The following is a 21,232-nucleotide window of genomic DNA, read 5'->3' as shown; positions in this document are numbered from 1 at the left end:
AAAATTAATAGAATCTCAGGAATCTAGAATGAATATTAAATTTCAAAATGTAAAATTACGCGATTTTGTTCCGAAAAAAAAAAAGATTGAAGTTGAGTTTCATTGGGCAGATAAAAAAATAATTATATTTTAGTCTGAAGTTTAAACAAAGAACAAACGACGTCCCGCCCATTTGACTACACTATGACCATGCAAATGGGTGCCCCAGGTGAAGTCATCAATTAAATTTATTCAAAGCTTGTCTTACATTAGGACTCCATGTCTGCATCTTGCTGTGAAAATTTCTGGTTCTGAGATCGAAGAACAAAAAAAAAAAAAAAAAAAAAAAAAAGGGAGTTATGGGGAAGATTGCAGCACTACCAATCGTTGGGATGGTGTTGGGTGAGTGTGCACAAGCTGGGCTAATTATAATAAGCAAAATAGCCATGTCTAATGGCATGAGCAACCTTATCTTTCTCTGCTACTCCAATGCCCTCGCCGCCCTCATCCTCCTCCCAATTTCTCTAGCCTTCCACAAGTAATTAAATCTCACTTTTTCTCAACTACCGGAATCCAAAGGTTTGATTTGTCACTGTGGTTTATTACTTTGATCATAAAGTTAATTTCTTTCTTTGCTCTTATCTTATGTGCTCTTGGTAGATCTGAGAGCCCTCCCCTCACTTTCTCGATCATCGGTTGGTTCAACTTGCTTGGTCTAATTGGGTAAGTTAAGAATTACATCTGTTGATAAAAAATCCAGTGTGAGAATTAATCAAGGTTGCATTTTTAATTTGTTGGTGGGTGATTACTGATTAGTAGGTTTGATTGATAATTTCAAGAGTTTTGCAGATTCATGGCGCAGTTTCTTGGTTATGCTGGGATTAAATATAGCTCTCCTACTCCTAGTACAGCTATGCTCAACCTCATTCCTGCTTTTACATTTGTACTGGCAGTTATCTTCAGGTTATACCCTCCTCTTTTTACTCAAACTGAAAATTGTGATCAACCTCCATGTTTTTTTTCTTTTGCCAAACCGATGTTTTAAGCTACTGTTAATTGATAATTCATGGGGGAGGGGGATTCGAACTCAGGTGCAAGCGGGCGGTAAACTGCTCTGGCCAATTGACATGTTTCCCTTTTTGTTTCTTTATTCTGAAGTGTGATTTTATCAGAATCGTCTTATTTTGTTAATGAAACCTGAGCATTAGTTATGAGTACCTGTTCTATTCTTAGGTTTTGTAGAAGAACCAGTGTTAATATATCGATTATCTTGTTTTTTTTATTCCAAGGAGAATTTAGCTGATGATGAGCTCTCTCTCATCCCAGATAAGAGTTGTACAACGCAATTCTGAGACATTGGTAGCATGGTAATCTTACACTGTCACCGATTTCTAAAATCGTTCAAATGCCTGGTTTCAGAATGGAAGGGCTTTCATTGTGACTCTTTACAAGGGACCCCGAATTCTGAATACATCCTCAACTGTTATGACTGATATGTTGTCTCATAAGCAACTTTTATCCGAACAGTCAAACTGGGTCCTTGGAAGAGTGTGTCTCGCGGCTAATTGCATCTTGGCCGCATCTTGGCCTATTGTACAGGTGAAATCTGTAAACTTTTACTTAAAACGTCTTGAAAGTGTGGAATTTGGTTAGAAACTAAGAGTACTTCCTATTTCATTTCTGTGTTTCAGGCATCAGTTCTAAAGAAATACCGCGCAGAGCTGATCATGGTTTTTAATTATTGCTTCTTTGTGGCTATTCAATCTGTAGTAGTTCTTCAATTGTAGAAAGAGACCTGATTTCATGGGAATTAACACCTAAAATCAGGTGGATCGCTGTTCTATACTCGGTAATTAGATAACTAAACCCAGCCCTGATATACCTATTGGATGTAATATTTCTAACACATGAACCTAAGTTGCTAAGTTATATTATTGCAGGGAGTGTTTGGCTCAGCATTCCAGGTTGGTGTATCTACTTGGTGTCTTAGAAGGACAGGGCCTGTGTTTGTAGCTATGTTCAAGCCTTTGGGGATTGTCGTTGCAGTTTTCATTGGTGTTACCTTCTTAGGTGATACTTTCTACCTTGGGAGGTAGGGTTTAATCTTTATTCCCTGTAACCTCCATATCAAAATGTCGTCGATTGAGAGGCACTAATTTTGGTCGTGTTGAAAATTGCAAAAAGGACACCATTTAGCTTCTCAGTTTACATTTACTGAATGCTGTTTGATAGGAGCAGTTGTTATTGTCAGTGGATTTTATTCTGTGATGTGGGGAAAGCCAATGAAGAGAAGAGGGGTGATGATGCAGGGGAAGGAAGCCTGGCATCGAGCAAACAACGGGTCCCTCTATTGCAAAGCCATATTGAAGAAATATAGAAGTTTTCTTTTTTTGCAGTTGCCAAAAAAAGGGTAAGTCTGTGTTGTTTTTGTCTTAGTTCTTTTAGAATGCTACCCTTTCCATGATTCTCGAAAATTAGGATAGGTTATTGTAGGAATTGTTTTGCTCAGGCCGTGCCTAGTGAACGTAAGTCACCCGAAGTAATGCAGGCACAATGAAGATCCATTTGTCCTTGGAATCCTGCATACATTCAATCAAACGCAGTATGTTGGTGTAAATTGAGCGTAGTTTCAAATTCACTACAAAGGTGAATCACCATGTGAAGCATGTCATGCCCGGCACTGCTACTGACAAAATATTATGACTCCCCTGTCTCATTTTAAATATTGTCCAGGACAGAGTAGAAATCTAAAAAGACAATGCCAGTTCTATGAACCTTACGTTATCTGGCTTTCATGAGGAGGCAGCTTCATTGCCTTGTCGTTAATTAACCTTTTGAACTACTAAAGCGTTTCTAAATTATTTGTAGATGTGGTTCATATATTTTGACAAATTTCTTCTGACTTTTCCAATGAGTTATTGAAGAACATATTTGATTGTTTGACACTGTTTAATCAAATACAATAAGAAAATTGTACAATCTTATACCATATTCCGATTATGGATTACAGGATTAGCAGTGTGAGCATCAGCTTTTCGTACTTTCCAATTCGATATCCTGCTAGGTAAGCTCAAATTAAAATACAGGGTTATCTGGGCAGATAAACGTATTCAAGGAATTGGGAATTCGATTGTGGAATTTTGCTAATCTGTTGAAATGGGGTTGTGGAATTCAGCTCAAGAATCTGTCATTTTCCTTAAAGAACAATAATGCAGGAGAAAGTAGTTAAGGAAGAGTTAGTGCTATTTTCTCAGTGACTCCGGGGGACTTAGCTGAGCACAGGTTAAAGTTTGACATAAAATCACATCGAAATATTATCAGAAAACGAAAGCACCTCCGTTGATCCTTGTTATAAACTTATAGCTGAGTAATTAGGTCGACTTATCAGCTTTAAATTAACAATATTTCTTGGCAAGGTTGTTTGAAATGTTGTAATGAAATCTCCAGGAGGAGTGGAGGCCGGAACAACCATTTTCCAGCATTGAAAAATAAAGGGAAAAAGAAATCGTAAGGCAGTCTATGATGGTGGCATAACAAATTATTAAATTTGAATTGCTCATAAAGGAGCACTAAGAAACTGATAGACTGAGGGGCAAATGAGTGGCTAACATGCGTTCGAGTTGAAGAAGCTTTTTAGTGTTCACGTCATATTATTAATTTATTTATATTTTAACACGTATTTTTATTTATTAATATTAAACTCAATGTTTATGAAATATTAATCATGTTATTCATTCATATATATTACAATATGTAGATTAGTGATATCACGTGTCAGTATCTCTCTCACGTACTCTTATTAGTAATATCATATGCCAGTATAACCGTTATACTAAAAAAAAATACATGTGTTAGAATATGAGTAAATTGATAACTTCACATGTTATTATGATAGATGTACTTTAGAAATTTCTCCAAATAATTTTGTCCAAAAAGGAAAGCAATATTTATAAGAAACCTTTGTCCAAAATAGGTCAGCCTCCCTTGTATTAATAATAATAGTAATGATAAGTATAAATCCGAGTAGCTACTTCTCCTTTTCAAGTAGCTTCACCTTTTCATGAAGGGTTGCCCTCCCTCTACCTGTCTTCGCATACATACAGAGAGAGAGAGAGAGAGAGAGAGAGAGAGAGAGAGCCAATTTTCTTCTTCTTATAAACTTGCTAGCTTTTTTAGCTGATGCAAAACTAAGGGAGAGAGGGAGTAATTAGAAGCAGTGATGTGGATGATGAGTAACATTAAACTGCAGGAAACGGTGCCGTTTGCAGTGATGGTGGCAATGGAAGGTTGTACTATAATATTAACCATTTGGGCAAAATCTGTCATGACAAATAATGGCATGAGCCCTTTTGTTTTTGTCGTCTATACTCACTCCCTTTCCTCTCTCTTCCTCCTCCTCTCTTCTTTCCTCTTTCGCTGCTGCAGGTATATCTCTCTCCCTGTCTCTCTCTCAAACGCATACTTCCACGTAATATTTTGATGGTACTAGTTCGTTACAATGATATATTATCGATGACATATTGGTAATCTGCTCTTTTTATTCTCTTCCTCTCATACATATATATACTTTCAAGTAATATTGACTGTACTAGCTACTTCATTACAACAATATTATTATCGATGATATTTTGACAATCTGTTCTTGAAACTTGCAAGACTGGTATTTGTGTTTTATTTTTTATTTTTTTATTTTTTTATTTTTTTTTTACCGATAGTATATAATTCAATAACATTAATTATTGCAGCAGCAGAAGAGATTCAACACAGCAATCAGTCTTCACCTGGGCTCTCTTCGTTCGATGCTTCCTCTTGGGTTTTACAGGGTATGCACTTCATATTCTTCCATCTCATCTCCAACGCATGAATCCATGGATTCTCCAGTTGACCTCAGCAAGCCTTAGAATATTCAGCTATGTACTGTATGGGACCTATTCTTCTGTCCTCCGTCTATAGGAAAAAAAAAAAAAAAAAAATTCCTACCTATAGAAATTTTTACTAGGACACATATATAACCAATCCAAACATGTTGCAATACAGGTATAGTGGTTATATATTATACCCTGAATGTCTACCAAACTGTATTATACAACGTGGATGCAGACTTATGTCAAGTCAGTCGATCAAGCCAATGTGCTCTCTATTTACACCCAAATTTAAATTTTTCTTCCTGTTTTTTAGAATATATATCACTTGGTAAAAATAAATTATTTATACCGTATGACTGTATTTAAGTGGCATGGAATAATTTTTCAAACAAATATTCATCCATTCTCAACAATGTGAATAAAATAATTGTATAAACAAAGTTTACACGTTATGCGCAATATTTAGTTACTTCTTATGGAACCTTCCGACCATTTTAGAAGAATAAAAAATCTTGCTTTCGCTCGTTTGTGTTTTGTTTTTGTAGGATAACAGTATCTCAGAATCTTGGATTCCTTGGTTTAAGTTACAGCTCTCCTATTCTTGTGTGTGCCATGGGCCTAATGATCCCATCTTTTTCCCTCCTGCTCTCACTCAGGTTTGTAATTAATTCCTACAACAACAAAAATGTTATCTCACTAGTATAAATCGAATAAAAAAAAACCTAGCTAGTATAAATGTTGCAATATTGACACTACGAAAATGTTCTCTTGCACTCCTCCGTGTGTATTTTTCTGTTTGTTTTTATTTTATAAAAGAAGTGGTGTATGATAAAATTATTGTAATAACAATAACAGTTTCATGAAATTAACCCAATTATCTTAATTACAGGAGGGCGAAACTAGATTGGAGAAGCTCAAGTTTCCAGGCCAAAGTAAGTGGCACACTAATATCGATCACTGGGGCAATAGTGGTTGAACTCTACAAGGGTGAATATATAAGAAAATCTTCAGTTTCCTCTTCAGATTGGTATATTAATCAACTCCAACTCCGAGTAGAGAAACTAGGCTTAATCTTCTCCTCAGAGAAAGAGCATTGGGTTGTGGGTGGCCTTTTACTGGCAGCATCTACTTTATCCGTTGCCGTATGGAACATCATTCAGGTAATTTATTGAAGAAGTTATTATTGAGAGTTTAAAAAGTCATACGTGAAAAAAATTAAGCGAGGAGTGCACGATGTGTTTCATATTAGTTTCCTTTTTTACTGTTTGATTCTTGCTTTTACTCTGTTGTGATTAGATGGGAACGATGAAACTATATCCACAAGTGGAAGTAATGGAAGTGGTAACTCTTTATAGCTTGCTTGGGACAATCCAATCTGCAATGCTATCTTTGTTCCTAGAGAGAAACCCAAGTGCTTGGAAATTAAAACTCAACGGGGAGCTCCTTCTCATTGTTTTAACAGTAAGTAATTATCATAGAACATATGTAGTTAAATTGTAATTAATCATCTCGAGGAATTTCATTGTGCGTGCTCTTTGTTGTAGGCAATTTTCGGGGGTCTAGTTCGAAGTCGTGTTCAACATTGGTGTATGAACATGAAGGGCCCATATTATGTGCCGTTGTTCAAGCCGTTTGGGATTGTTTTTGCAACCATTTTTGGTGTCAGTTTATCTGCAAATAGTCTTTGTTATGGAAGGTAATTAAGTAGTCTTTGTTGCTTATGAATTTCCTTTTTATTTGGTATTCTATGGATTAATAGAGGTGTAATCTTGCAGTGTGATGGGAGCAGTCATAACTGGAATGGGGTACTTTATTATAATATGGGGACAAATCAGAGAAGATGAAAAACATGATCAAGATCACTGTGTTGATGAGAATCTCGAATCCAGTTCTGAGAGGAAGGTCCCTCTCTTGCAAGAAGAAGATGTATAGAATAGTTTTAATTCTTAAACGGGAAATTACCTATCATCGGGTGTATATCCTTTTCTATGTCTCTCTCCCACAGGTGATAGGATATGTATATATACACACCTATTTCTATGTATCTTTCTTCTCAGGTTGCTTGAGAGAGAGAAAAAGGTATACACCTCGTGACATGGGAGTTCTCCTTGAAAATACCAGAAAGCTTGAGACACAAGAAGGCTCCTAGACATTAGGATTGCCGGTATGCTATGGCCAGTCGTGGATGCGCAGCAAATTCCTCACGTTTGATGCATTAGAATCTGCATGTATTGCGTGGCAACTGAGTGTAGAAAATTTCTTCTAGTTGTACTTGTACATGAAGTGCAGGAATTCAAGATTAATTGTATATGTTTTACGGTGTCAATGAATTTGTCGCATACGATTTTAATTTCTGATTGAGAATACGTAGCAGTTTGGTTTATATGGCAAAGCACATGTCTTTGCAGGTGGATACACAGCCATGTGAAATGCAAATGAACAAATTGATATGTGAAAAATCCCTCCATTTATTCAAATACACTTCAACTGTCAATTACAACATGACTGATATCATTTCGGGTCATCACAAAAGATTCTGGCCAAGGACAAGGTCCCTGATGGATTGCAACTCAGTTACAACATAACTCATATCTTTTCGCTCTCTCGGGGATTCAGCAGAACATGAGATTCCGATTTTAAATATTGAACTCAAACACACTTGGATTTTTTCAGCACTTATGTTATTATGCTGCTTTGGTTGGGAGTAATAGGGTCGAGCAGCGAAAATCTGCAATTTCTGGAACTCGATGAGGCAAACCCATCTTGACAAGATTGTGAAGGTTCAGCCTTCACTAAACATAGGGTCGGTGAGTCTCTTCCCTGTAAACATCTCTAACAAGAGGATCCCAAAGCTGTAGACATCCCCACATGTTGGAATCTTGCTTCCCATGCCATACTCTACAATTCAAACATCACAAAAGACCAATATGAGCTCATTAGTAAATTAAATTTATTTTTCCAGCCAAGTAAATGAATGATCAAAAGGAAAAAAGAGAAGCACATGAAGATGTTTACCTGGAGCAGCATAACCAACCGTTCCTCGTACTCCAATGGAACTTGTTTGATTTTCCATAACATTATTGGTTAGGTTTGAGAGAAATCTTGCCAGTCCAAAATCAGAAACATGTGCAGTCAAGTCGTTGCCCAAAAGAACATTGCTAGGCTTGAGATCACAATGAACAATTGGTAATGCACAAGCAACATCAATGGCAATGTCTAGCCTCTGAAGAAAACTTAAATTTTTGGGTGTTCCAGCAGTTGGATGCAACCACTCCTCTAAGTTCCCATTGTCCATGAGTTCATAAACTAAAGCCTTGAAATCATTACCAGAGAAGTCCACGCTCGAACAAGCTGTTACAACCTTGACAAGATTCCGGTGTCTAATATCTCTCATCGCCTCACATTCGGCTATGAAACTCTTAGAGGCTCCATGGCGTAACATGTTAAGCACCTTGACAGCAACAGGTTGAGTTCCATTATCATCATCAAGAACTCCTTTATACACAGACCCAAAGCCGCCCGTGCCAATCAGATTAGTTGAGGAGAACCCATCAGTAGCCTTCAAGAGAGTGTTATAGGACACTTGTAAAGCGGAGTTCCCCAAAGTGCCTGGACCTGCTCCCTTCCTTTTATTTCTTGGTGAACAAACAAACAATAATGACAACACTATAACCATTTCTAGGAAGGAAAACCCAGCTACTAAGGAGATTATTAGCTTCAAACTAGGAGACAATCTTCCCTTATTCTTGAACTCTTTAGTCTTGCACTTGGGCAGTTGGAGATCGGCAATATTGCTGCAGAGCCTGGTGTTTCCAACAATTGAAGTTGCAGTTGCATTTTTGAAAACACCTTCAATTGGTACCGTTCCCCAAAGTTGATTGAGACACAAGTTGAGATTCTTTAAGAAAGCAAAGCCCTCCAAAAACTGGGGAATTTCACCAGACAAATTGTTGCGTGAAAGGTCTAAATCCTCAATCCCTCTCATTGAACTCAAAGATGAAGGAATGGTCCCATTGAAGATGTTGCCTTGAAGGTGTAGGACTTCTAAATTCACACAACCTCCAATAGTATTGGGAAGTTCTCCTGACAACATTGATAAAGTTTGTTTGTTTAGATGTTTTGATGGATAGTTTTTTGGATGGGTTTCTTCATATTAGGATAGCAGAGAATGGAGAGAACTTGGAGTTCGTACTGACGGCTTCAAGGCTGTGCAGAATGCAGCAGCACTAATTTCATTAAGTAGAGGAAATCTTGTAGGGTATGGTGCATTGCCATGACCCATACTTGTTTAACAGAGAGTGATTGACAAGAGGCTTAACAACCATTTCAGCCTTATTACCCCAGATTGAATCCTAGCCCTTCATTTGGGTTTGAGTGAATTAATCTAGAGTGTACACTTGTCATTCACACACTCACACATACATTTAAATTGAAACTAGCCGTTGGTGACTTAAACCCTTCATTTCTTCTTTCTTCTTCGATGCAGACCGAATCCAAGCTCGGGAGTTCCTTGCTGCCTTCGATCCCTCGACTTCAGAAGCTGTTTAGCTTCCAACAAACATGTTGTCCGAAAAGTCCAATTTGCCTAAACTGCTCAGTTTCCCAATCTCCAGTGGAAGAAAATCCGATAAGGAGGTGAGGTCATTTTGGGAAAGATCCATTTGCAATAGGCTCTGGCATTTCCCTAGGCTTGAAGGGATGCCACCATGAAGATTATTTCCTTGCAATTCAAGTGCGTCTAGCATCCTTAAATTTCCTAGAGTGGATGGAATTCTCCCTGATAATTTGTTGATAAAAAGACTCAACTTCTGAAGCCTTCTAAGCTTGCCAATATCAGTGGGGATATTACCTGTCAAGAGGTTATTCCCCATACCTAGTAATTCCAAGTTGACTAGACTGGTTATTCCGGCTGGGATGTTTCCATAGAGTTGGTTTCCTTCAACCCAAGGGATTTCAAGCTTGGTTGAGAGATTGGATATGGGTGTGGGCAGCACGTACCCCTCCAAAATTGTTGGTGTGTATAACCAATCACCTTAACTTAGTGGCATTGCTGAAGTCCGAAACAAAACTCAAGTCACCATCTTTACCAGTTCCAAGATGGTTTGTAAAAATTGTGCGTTTCAAGGTTACGAAGCTTTTGTAGATTTGGCACTTGTCCGGTTAGTTTGTTATCTGCAACTTCAAATTGCGCTAGATTTGTGGCATTGGATATTGACGTTGGAATGGATCCGGAAATTTGATTACTAGCAATGTTAAATATTTGGAGATTTGGAAAATTTGTAGCCAGTTCTCTGGGGATAGTCCCTTGAATTAGTTTGTTTAGGGAGATGGAGAAAGTAACTAGATTAGAGAGATTATAAATGGAGGGAGGAACGATACTAGATGACTTATTTGAGCCTAATGAGAAAAATGTTAATTTTTTCAATTGGCCTAGGGAACTAGGGATGCCACCTGACAAGCTTTTGTCATAGGAACCAAGAGAATCAAGAGATGAAATGTTCCCTAAGGAATCAGGGATCAATCCTGACAAATTGTTACGTTGAAGAACAAGTGTTTGAAGTTTAGGAAAGGAGCCACCAGAGGAATTTTACCTACTAAACGATTGTGACCGAGACCTATACCCATGAGGTTGTGACAATTGGATATATTGACAGGAATAACCCCACTGAGTGAGTTTTGGTTCAGAATTAGTACCTGCAATCTACGCAAACACTCGATTTCTGGTGGAATTTGGCCTGACAAACGGTTGTCCCTCAAACGTAGTAGCCTGAGGAAGCTCAGGTTTTCGACATATGGGGGATATGGACCCTGCCAAGCTTTGGTTCCCTAGGTTTAACACAGTGACCCTCTGCTGATGTCGTTGGCTGCATGCAGAGGGGGCGTTGACGGGGAGCGAAAAGTGCAGTCGCACAGGGCTCCAAATTTGAAGGGACCCCTAAATTTTTGCCATTTAACATTATGTAATAATATTCTATATTTAAAAATTGCTTTTGTTAGCACTTTAAACTGCATTGTGCACTCCTCATAAACGTTTTTTTTTTCTTTCTAAACATAAGAACTTGGAGTACCATGAGATTCTTTTAGTGTCAATAATAACGCCCTGAAAAGCGACAATTTCTTAATTTTATAATATAACAATGTTATATATTCAAGTGAACTTTAAAGTTAGAGGTCTGATGTTATTTTATTTTTATTTTTTTTTCATGTTTGGTAGTTTAAGATAAAAATGTTTTTGATTATTTAGTGAAGGTTATTGTTTGTAGCTCTTTTTACTTATCATTAAGGATATTTGTAAACATGCAATCAGTGAGTGCTAAAGTTTGTTTTGATTTTTTTTTTGTTTGTTGAATAAACGATATTATCTACGCTAAGAGGGTGGAGGAGTGGGCTAAGTCTCACAATGAGCTAACAATAATGTGGTTCAAATTCATCTTTGATGAGACTTGAACATAAGACTTCTCACATACAAGTGAAGATGAATACCACTTGATCGTAGTACTAAGTGGCTTTGTTTTAATTTAAGTGAATCTTTTCTAGAATCAATACATTTTCCTACTTTTTTAAAACTTAAAACTATCTTAATGATGGCCCCTTTTACAAATTTCGCACAAGGCCTCCAAAATCTCAGAGACGGCCCTCGCTGCATGTGACGCCTTGCCGTAGGCAAAAGTGATATGATTCGTTCCACGAACTCAAGAACTGGTTGGGGTCCTCCTTTATTTGATCTTTGATGGCTAGCAATGCCTTTTTATCTGTTTCGTTCCCATCTATGGCTATGGAGGAGCTGAAGCAGCGGGTGAGAATTAATACGATAAAAAGTGACTGTATTAAAAGCAGTCTCGCAGATAAAACCCCCATTTGTTGAATTGGGTACGTTTATATATGCATGCTGCAGAGACTGGAAAGTGGTAGGTATGTCTGCATTTCAGCCAGGGTTTGACGGACTCATTTATAAGGCATGAAGAAGGCGGGCGGATAAAATCGTTGACGATGACTCCGGGTGATGTTGCTTTCCAAGTTCCTGCCGGGAGATAGGTTATATCAGAGAGTTCCCACCTTGCAACTTGGTTCAAAAATGTAGACGTTCGAAAACGCCAAGGGAAATAATAGAGAGTGAGGAAAAAACATGCAAATCCAACCTCTTTTTTTTTTTTTTTTTTGTCAACTTGCAAATCCAATCTGGCAGCCACCTCTCTTTTTTTGTGACTTGGATTTGTATCTTTTAATTTATATTCTTTCTTTATCATGATAATGGGCTAATTTCTCATTTTCCCTATTGAGTAATGTTATTCATATCATATTTTTATATCACATTTCTATATTATCTTAGATGGCATCTGATGTGGAATCATTGGTGGCTGAGTATGCCATCCCCCTCTGCTCAAATGTATCTTCGGGTTCAGATTAAATATACTTACACTCGTACCATTGAGTTTCTCCGAAAAAGTAAGAGTAATGATATTCATACCATATTTTTATACTACATTTCTATACCACCTTAGGTGGCATCTGATGTGGACAGCCACATCATTTGAAAAATTTGCAAAACCCAAGGAAATGAAGGATAAAGAATCCTCATATACCACAATCATCATTTAATTAATTAGTTTTTCTTAATTATTAGTTTATTAAATAATGAATTAAATTTAAAAATCTGATTAATTCAAATGATGTAGTTATCCACATCAAATGTCATCTAAGGTGGTATGAAAATGTGGTAGAAAAACATGATATAATAGCATTACTCTTCCCTATTTAGTAATGTTATTCATACCATATTTTTATATTATATTTCTATACTATCTTAGGTGACATCTGATGTGGACAGCCACATCATTTAAAAAATTTACAAAACCCTAGGAAATGAAGGAGAAAGACTCATCGTATACCACAATTATCATTTAATTAACTAATTTTTCTTAATTATTAGTTTATTAAATAATGAACTAGATTTAAAAATCTGATTAATTCAAATGATGTAGCTGTCCACATCAAATGTCATCTAAGGTGGTATGAAAATGTGGTACAAAAACATGATATAATATCATTACTCTTCCCTATTTAGTAATGTTATTCATACCATGTTTTTATATTATATTTCTATACTATCTTAGGTGACATCTGATGTGGACAGCCACATCATTTAAAAAATTTACAAAACCCAAGAAAATGAAGGAGAAAGACTCCTCGTATAGCATAATTATCATTTAATTAACTAGTTTTTCTTAATTATTAGTTTATTAAATAATGAACTAGATTTAAAAATCTGATTAATTCAAATGATGTGACTGTTCACATCAAATACCACCTAAAGTAGTATGTGGTACAAAAACATGGAATGAATAGTATTACCCTTCCCTATTAGTTTGTCTCATGTAAATTGCATGCAACTCCACTCCTCCAAGTTAAGATACATGAGAAGTGGCTTTTTATTTTGGACTTGATTTTTATCCATGCGCATCCCCTTGTGTCTGTCGAAACATGTAATTAATTTAGGTGTGGAGAGAGCAATAAATATTTGTTGGGAGAGATTGTTTCGTATATAATCCCTTTTTCGGAGGAATTCAATGGTACGAGTGAGAGTATATTTAATCTGAACTCGAAGATACATTTGAGGAGAGGGGGATGGCGTACTCAGCCACCAGTGATTTTTATACAGTATGAACAAATTTTTATGATCAACATAAGGCGGTAGACGCTATGGGATATATCCACACACGCAATATTGATAAAACTATTTTTATTTTATTTTATTTGTTTGTAATATTGATAAAACTAAATTTAGATTCGATGTACCATGTGACCTAGTGGCTGAATTCATAGAAAAAAACAATTGGAATGGGTTTTTTTTATTAATTATAACGTGGGGACAAATCAGCTAAGAATATGCAAATACAGGATCGAGATCGAACAATGTGCTGACGAAAACCTGCAATCTAATTCTGAGATGAAGGTCCCTCTCTTGCAAGTTGATGGAAGAAATGAATGTACGTATAGATTAGTCTCAAACAGGATAATTATTAATTTATATTTTGGAGTATATATTTTCTGGCTTTTTAATCAAAATATGGTCTTTAGGACTGCCATTTGATCTCTAAGATTTGAAATCGATAGAAGTGGTATTTGAGTTTGTTTACCATCAACCATTTTGGCCAATTCCATAAAAAATCTCTATTAAATAAAGATAAAATGACAAAAAGACATAACTCATTACTTTGGTATTTGAGATTAAAATCGATAGAAAAAGTTTTTAAGTTTGTCCACCATCAATCATTTTGGTCATTTCGTGAAAATACTACATTAAATAAGGATAAAATGACAAAAAAATCAAATTGGCATAACTTTTCGCTTTGGTCCTTGAGATTTGAAATCAATAGAAGTGGTCTTTGAGTTTGTGCACCATCAATCATTGTCATTTTAGTCATTCCGTGAAAAATCTCCATTGAATAAAGATAAAATAACAAAAATACCCTCAATTTTAGTCAAAAATATATTTGAGAAGATTAGAGCATCTCTAAGGTCATCTCTAATGGAGATGGCTCAATGTCCAAAAGCCAAAAAAAGGGCATGATTTGCCAAAAAACTCATCTTCAACCGATGGTTGGGCAATAATTATATGAGCCCACCAGACTATTATTGGTCCAAGGGGCATTAGGCTAGCCAAATGTAGCCCTCATCTTAGTTCATTTTCTGGGGGCTCAACACCTCAGTTGTAATAATTGATTCAAATTTAACGGCCAGATTTGAAAGTATCCAACGGTAATTTAATTAAATTAACTACTAAATTTAAAATATAAAGTTAAAACTAATAAATTATCGAGGACTCCCATTCGGTTAGAGATGGTATATGAATATAGCATAAGACTGTTCATTTAAAAATAGTTTTTTGCAGCCACTTAGTATTATGGTCAGTGGTATTCCTTTTCACTTGTAAGTGAGAGGTTTTATATTTGATTCTTGTCAAATGCGAATTTGAACCACATTATTACTAGTTCATTGTGAGCCTAAGTGCACCCACCTCTCCTTTAGTGTCGAGCTGTTGCATATTCAGCTCATGTTGCATATTCAACTCACGTTGCAACTGCTACTGTTGTTTTCTTGATATCCAATTGGTCAAGGAAGCTTTTTTGATGGTATGCCTCTAGGAATCTCTAGTACTTTAAATTTCATGATTGTATTCCAAGCTGAGCATAACATCCTTATACACCCATTTCACATGTTAGGCGTAGCTGGTGTATTTGGCGGCTCCCTATTCAGTGTTATGCATAGGTCTTTGGTAGCCTCTAGTTTCATCAGGGAAATCACATAAAATGAATCTGCTAATGAAGGTTACAGATTCGGTCAAGAGAAATAAACCTGCAATATCCTAGTCACCCATGGTTATTTTGGCCAATTGATCTTCCAATATGCTAATTTCAACAATTCTCGTTCTTTACACTTCTTCCTAGTTGCTTGGCATGTAGTAGGTATCTGGTTCACCACTTTAGGTATCAGCACTATGACTTTCAACTTAAATTGTAAGATCCCACATCGACCAATGGAGAGGGGGTGATGTGTCTTATATGTACATATTTTCCTCCCTATAGCATAAGACCTTTTGGGAACTCACTGGCTTCGGATTCCATCGGAACTCCGAAGTTAAGCGAGTTCGGACGAGAGCAATCCTAGGATGGGTGACCCACTGGGAAGTTCTCGTCTGAGTTCCCATAAACAAATCTGTGAGGGAATGGTAAGCCCAAAGCAGTCAATATCGTGCTACGACAGAGTCAAAACTGGGATGTGACATAAACGATTTTAATTTCAATCAATCTGTAGTTGATAGTCAAGTTCGTGTAATTAATACTTAGGTTATATTATTAACCGCACTAACCTTGGTATGGAAGTTATGGATGAACATAATGCTCATAATTTTCCTCTAGACCTAGGTGTTGTTGAAGTTCCATCCATAAATGGATAAGACTTTGGTCTTAGTGTATATGAGTTCTTGAAAGTAAAGGAGTAATAAAAAAATTTCTTGTTATATCAAGAGGTTTGGTATTGCTCCTTTACTATTTAGTTTTAGTATTTTTTTTAGTTATTACTTAACTATTTGTTTTATTCTGTTTTTAAATAAATAAATAAATAATAAAGTTTTCAATTTATGTTGTATTTTATCTTACAAGTAATGATAAATGGCGGAAAATTTGTAATACTACAAGGGTATTGTTTGTTCAAAAAATAAAAAATAATTTTTACAGGGCTATAATTTTGGACGGGGCTATGTTTAGCTCTTTTAGTTGTAGATGGCCTAACTGGTTGGTGGAAGGCGAGTAAGGGATTTGGAGTTGCCATTTAGCCCACAAAGCACCTCTGACGATACATTTTATGAAGGACGAGTGGTGGCTCCACTGTGCATGTCGAACTGTGCCCAGCTACATGATGTCAGAACTGGATCCTCTCCAGATCACTTTTGAGCGGATCCTCCGAATGCATCAATCTGGTTCGTTCAAACGAAAATCGAACGGCTAAAAGACTGTCAGACTGAGAAGGGGTTGTGATGGCAGCAACGGCCTTGGATTCTTTGCCTCGTGACTGCGGGATGGTTGATAAAGGGGCGGATGTCAGAGAAGACGACGGCATCATCGGGATCGTCGTGATTGACCAAGTAAAACCGCATAGGAGAATTAAGAAAAAAAAAACACAGCAGAATCGACGAGAAGAAAGAAGAAGAAAATTTGAAGAACCTGCAACATAATTGCAGAGAAGAAAATAGAGGTAGCAGTAGCTATAGAACCACAAAGAAAGGAGAAGAAGACAAGTGTTAGGCCATCTCCAACCGAGGGCTGGCCAGAGGGCTTGTTTTAGCCCTCTAGCCCTCTAGCCCTCTAAGATATTAATATTTTAATGAATAGTACATGACCATATTTGCCTCCGTCTCCAACCGAGGGCCATAGGGCTCGTTTTAGCCCTGTCACAAAAAACTGTTTCCAACTGATGGCCAAACATAATTTATTATTTAAATTTAAAAACTACAACAACTTATATTCAAATCCAACAACAACTTAAATTTAAAAAATACAACTTATATTTAAAAACTACAACAGTAACTGGCCCAAAAAGCCAAAAAAATTAGAACTTAAATTTAATGAATGGTTTAGGTATTTATAGGAAAAAAAATTAGAATTTTTAAGAATTTAAAATAAAATAAAAAAATTGGCCCAAAAAACAAAAAAAAATTTGAATACAACGACTAGTTTGCTAGCCGTTAGATTCAAATTTTTGTTTAAGCATTATTGTCTGATATAACCGACAGGAACCCGGGCTGGCTAGCTGACTGCATGCGGTCAGCCCTTTGGCCCTTTCAGATTTCGTGGGGCCCATAGGCTCTCTGGTCTAGCCCTCGATTAGAGACAGTTTTCGGGCTATTTTCGGCCATCTGGACCATTCGGTTGGAGATGGCCTTAGGGGAGGATCTAGAGGATCCGGACAAAAAGAATCCGAAGAGAATCATTTCCCCATGATGCCAGGCCTTGGAGAGCCTGTTGGTAAGGCCTTGACTTCAGACGACCAACAAGTGGGTCCTACAACTGAAATGGTAACTGGCAAATGGGTTTCAAGGGGTTCATCATCAGGATAGGCTTGTGCAAGATATATAAAGCACTATGTTTAGGTGTTGATGGTCGAGAAAAGATCCTCTCCGGATCTCTTCCACCAAGGTCACTGAGTCAAGTGATTCGGACCTTTTAAATTTCATCTAACGGCCCACCTGTTTTGACCCTTAAAAGCTGAAATAATTTTTGACCGTTGGATGAAATTTGAAAGGTCCGAATCACTTGATCCAATAACTCTAGTAGAAGAGATCCAGAGAAGATCTATTCTCCTGATGGTCGAGGTTGGATATGTAGTCAACGCACCAAAGTTGACAATGCTCTCCAATCTTCTTTGCTCCATCACGTTGAACATGGTCAGAAATTCATGCCCAAAGTTTAATTTGTCAACAATTTATGCTCAGTACATGGTCAAAATTACTTCTTTTCAGTAGAAAGTCCAGAAGAAGATGATTACGTGTTGTGTTTTACTGGTAGTAGAAGCTACGGTGAGAGTGTTAATTTGGTTTGTGGTTCTGCTGGATAAGGTCAACAAAGTATAAAAAATAAAAATATATATTTGTGAATAGTATTTGTCATCACTTGTCCTTGCTTTTATTTTTAGGAAAATTAATGAAAAATGTTTAAAACCTTTGAGTTTTAACTATAACAACAAAATAAAGGGTAAAATGAATAGTATCAAGATTGACTTTTTAGTATAAAAATGTGGTTTTTCGTTAAAGTGAACAGTACAATGAGCTTTTCATTAAAGTTCCCTTTATTCTTTTCAAACTGATAAAGTCGCATAAAAGTAAATACTAATGGAGATACGCTTGCCCTTGCCTTGTCTTTGCCTTTCACTAAACGGTAAAGATGCTCGTATTGGTTTGTGTGAGAAGGAACATGCCTATTGTTTTCATGTTAAGAACAAAAAAATAAAATGCGGATACAAATGCAATCATATGAAATGTACATACATACATACATACATATATATATATATATATACAACAAATCGACGGTGTAAGTACTAATAACATATTCATATGAAATGTGTGTGTGTGTGTGTGTAACAAATTGACGGTGCAAGTACTAATAACATATTCATGATAAATTCTTCATGTATTTAGCATATTTGGATGACTTAACGATCTCCGATTCAAACAAATTTTTTAAAAATGATCTTCAAATGAAGATTAAGAATACAAATAATTCAGATTATATAATTTATACAATAAAAATGTACTATTTACAAATTGTAAGATATGTTCATTCCCCTGTAAAGGCAACGCAAATATTATCCATGCAAGATTATGTAGATAAATTATATAAGTAGCTTGTTATTAGTGATTTGACAGGCTTTGTATTAGTAGACGTTATGATGATGGCAGACGATTTGAGACCCAAAGTCCCACACAACAACCCAACGTAGAAGTACCCATAAAAACAACACGACCACAGCGCAACATGGGCCCATTTGACAATCGATCCAAATCTCCCCGTCCTCCAATTAAGACAACAACCAGATTGTTTGACCTTCTATTTAGGTGTCATTTTCATTCTTTTTTATTTGTGCTGTTACGGTTAAGTTACGTCAATATTTTATATTCATATTATTTTTTATCTTATTATCTCTATAAAAATATCAATATAAAATGTTGACGTGACTTAACCGTGACCGCACAAAATAGGAGGGAATGAGAATGACACCCAAACACGAGGGCAGACAATCTGCCGCCGCCTCCTTTAGGCCATTTCTAAAAAAAGGTGTCAAATACCTATTTAGGACTAAAGACATCATCTTGTTCTCTAAAAAAGATGTTTTATATGACGTGATAGCTGAGTCATTTGATCTTTTACTTTCTAATTGTCATTTTTAATGCATGAGTCCCATTGACACCAATAGAATACAAACTAAAATCAATTTAATTATTTTTTAATGTTTAATGTATCTATGAGGTCAATATATTAATAAACAAAATATTTGACACATTCATTAAAAAAAAAATTTAACATCTGTATACAATTAGTCACATCAACAATTAATTAAAACTTTGACAGTTCTTTTCGAGATGTTCTTACTCAACGACTTCATCTTTGCTTATTGACTTAAATATTTATTGCCAAAGAATATAAATGCTTTTATTTTTTAAGATAAAAAAACTTACACGTAAAAAAAGAAATAGACACAAAAAATAATATCTCGTTGTACTTTAATTTCCCTCTTGTCACAATGATATACCACTTTTATTTCTATTTCAGTTTCTAACGTAATTAATGAAGATCACATTGCTTTATTTTTGTTCTTTATTAAAAAAAAAAAAAATTAAACACAGAATTTCGGATGAATAATTGCACGTGTCGACCAATAAACTAGAAATCCTTTACAACAACTTTATCAACTTTGCGGTTTACTTTTGTTTTATTATTTTTCGCCAATAAATGTGATCCGAGCGTCCAAGGTAGTTGTTGGTCGGCTCTCACTAGGGAATTGATTATTGGGTCCAATGACAGCAACTCCATCTGTCTTTTGTAAACTTACCCTAACAAAAACGTTATTTTTATCATTTATTTGTGCGACTTAAGACATTTTTCTTTTTCTTCTTATAAGTACGTGAGAAAAACCTAAAAGCGTCGGGTCACAAAACACTAATGCATATCATGATCATCGTGCGAAAATCCTAAAATCATCGGGTCACAAAACAGTAATGGACATCATGATCATCATAACGGCAAGCAAACTGTAGGGGAACACGAACACTGAAAACATTACTGGCATGTAAAAGTAAAAGATAAAAACCTTAAATATTATAGGGTGCACAAGCTGCTTACAAACTAGGGTTCAGATAAAACCTGCTTTGTGCATTAGCATCCATACAACTTCGACTCATCTTATTTATTCGGCCATTAAATATTAAGGGAAAACTCCAATGATCTCCAAAGCCAGCTCAATTAAGCTTGTAATTAATTAATTAGCCAGAACATAGGCATCGAGCTCCTGGAAGTTCTTGACAGCAAAATCCTTGATGATGCTTGGTTCGGGAACCTGTTCGTGTGCTTTCTCAAACACCGATGACCATTTCACCAAGCTCCCGTCTCCCTTGGGAGTCACGGTTAGGACGCACTTGAAGTTCTTGTAGTACTTGAGCAGATCTCCGTCGATCACCTTATAAGCAACGGCCTTTCCGACTTCATCCACTGCATCGATCGTCTCCTTTGATACTTTCACAAGTGCAGAATCTACGTGCAAGGAAATGCGTTATTTATAAGAAAACATTCTTTTGTCAAACTGTAAATTTGTCTCACACTCTCAGACGTGAATTTGTAAATTTAAGTATAACATAAGTCTAGTAAGAACATTCTGATGAACGTACCGTCAGCATATGTAATAAGGCGAACGGATCCGACAGCTTTGCCATCGCCTTCGAGGACATCGATGCTTTTGTAGTCCTGAGGGAATGCCTTGGGGAAGACAGTGGTGGAGTCCCTAAGGGCTTCCCAAAACTTTTGTGCAGGAGACTTCACCTCAACTTCAACCTCAAGCTTTCCATCAAATGTAGCCATTGTTATGTAAAATGTGGTAGCTAGCTTGAGCTAGAACAAGAGTGTACTATATAGAATAAGAGGAAATTGACTAATCGCTTAGAGAATTGGTTGAGATTTCTGAGAATTAGGCATGCATATATATACTAGTTTGAGTGCTCTGGAGGTCTTAAATTCAGTAGGAATTAGCTCAACTGCCACTTTATTAACCTCCATAACTAACGCAACCAAAATTGATACCATTCACACGCATCATGTAAGACATAGGAGAACGCCGCC

At 36.4% G+C, this 21,232-nt stretch overlaps 2 protein-coding genes and 2 pseudogenes across 2 annotated transcripts; 2 read left to right on the top strand and 2 right to left on the bottom strand.

Moving 5' to 3' along the window:
* The first annotated feature begins 85 nt into the window (after nucleotides 1-85).
* LOC137731385 (WAT1-related protein At3g28050-like) lies at nucleotides 86-2,441 on the top strand (annotated as a pseudogene).
* Nucleotides 2,442-4,192: 1,751 nt separating this feature from the next.
* Nucleotides 4,193-6,781, top strand: LOC137730478 (WAT1-related protein At1g70260). The gene is made up of 7 exons (XM_068469468.1): nucleotides 4,193-4,404; nucleotides 4,731-4,802; nucleotides 5,390-5,500; nucleotides 5,734-6,004; nucleotides 6,141-6,305; nucleotides 6,389-6,540; nucleotides 6,620-6,781. The coding sequence occupies exons 1-7, from the start codon at nucleotides 4,199-4,201 to the stop codon at nucleotides 6,774-6,776; spliced, it is 1,134 nt and encodes a 377-aa protein (XP_068325569.1). The 5' UTR covers nucleotides 4,193-4,198; the 3' UTR covers nucleotides 6,777-6,781.
* Nucleotides 6,782-7,446: 665 nt separating this feature from the next.
* LOC137730530 (probable LRR receptor-like serine/threonine-protein kinase At3g47570) lies at nucleotides 7,447-11,744 on the bottom strand (annotated as a pseudogene).
* Nucleotides 11,745-20,190: 8,446 nt separating this feature from the next.
* On the bottom strand, nucleotides 20,191-21,068 carry LOC137731785 (MLP-like protein 423). The gene is made up of 2 exons (XM_068471005.1): nucleotides 20,785-21,068; nucleotides 20,191-20,650 (listed from the first exon to the last, which is right to left on the bottom strand). Exons 1-2 carry the CDS (start codon nucleotides 20,972-20,974, stop codon nucleotides 20,379-20,381), a joined length of 462 nt encoding a protein of 153 aa, XP_068327106.1. The 5' UTR covers nucleotides 20,975-21,068; the 3' UTR covers nucleotides 20,191-20,378.
* Nucleotides 21,069-21,232: the final 164 nt, after the last annotated feature.

This window comes from Pyrus communis, chromosome 4 (assembly GCF_963583255.1).
Source record: "Pyrus communis chromosome 4, drPyrComm1.1, whole genome shotgun sequence".
NCBI classification, from domain to species: Eukaryota; Viridiplantae; Streptophyta; class Magnoliopsida; order Rosales; family Rosaceae; genus Pyrus; species Pyrus communis.
The sequence above is the reverse complement of the archived record's forward strand: the minus strand, read 5'-3'. Positions and strand labels throughout refer to the sequence as shown.

Coding starts and splice junctions, on each gene's coding strand:
- LOC137731785 (XM_068471005.1), bottom strand. CDS start 20,974: ATGGCTACATTTGATGGAAAGCTTGAGGTTGAAGTTGAGGTGAAGTCT. Junction 20,651..20,784: donor CCTTATTACATATGCTGACG/GTACGTTCATCA, acceptor CCTTGCACGTAG/ATTCTGCACTTGTGAAAGTA.
- LOC137730478 (XM_068469468.1), top strand. CDS start 4,199: ATGTGGATGATGAGTAACATTAAACTGCAGGAAACGGTGCCGTTTGCA. Junction 4,405..4,730: donor TTCCTCTTTCGCTGCTGCAG/GTATATCTCTCT, acceptor TTGCAGCAGCAG/AAGAGATTCAACACAGCAAT. Junction 6,005..6,140: donor CCGTATGGAACATCATTCAG/GTAATTTATTGA, acceptor TGTTGTGATTAG/ATGGGAACGATGAAACTATA.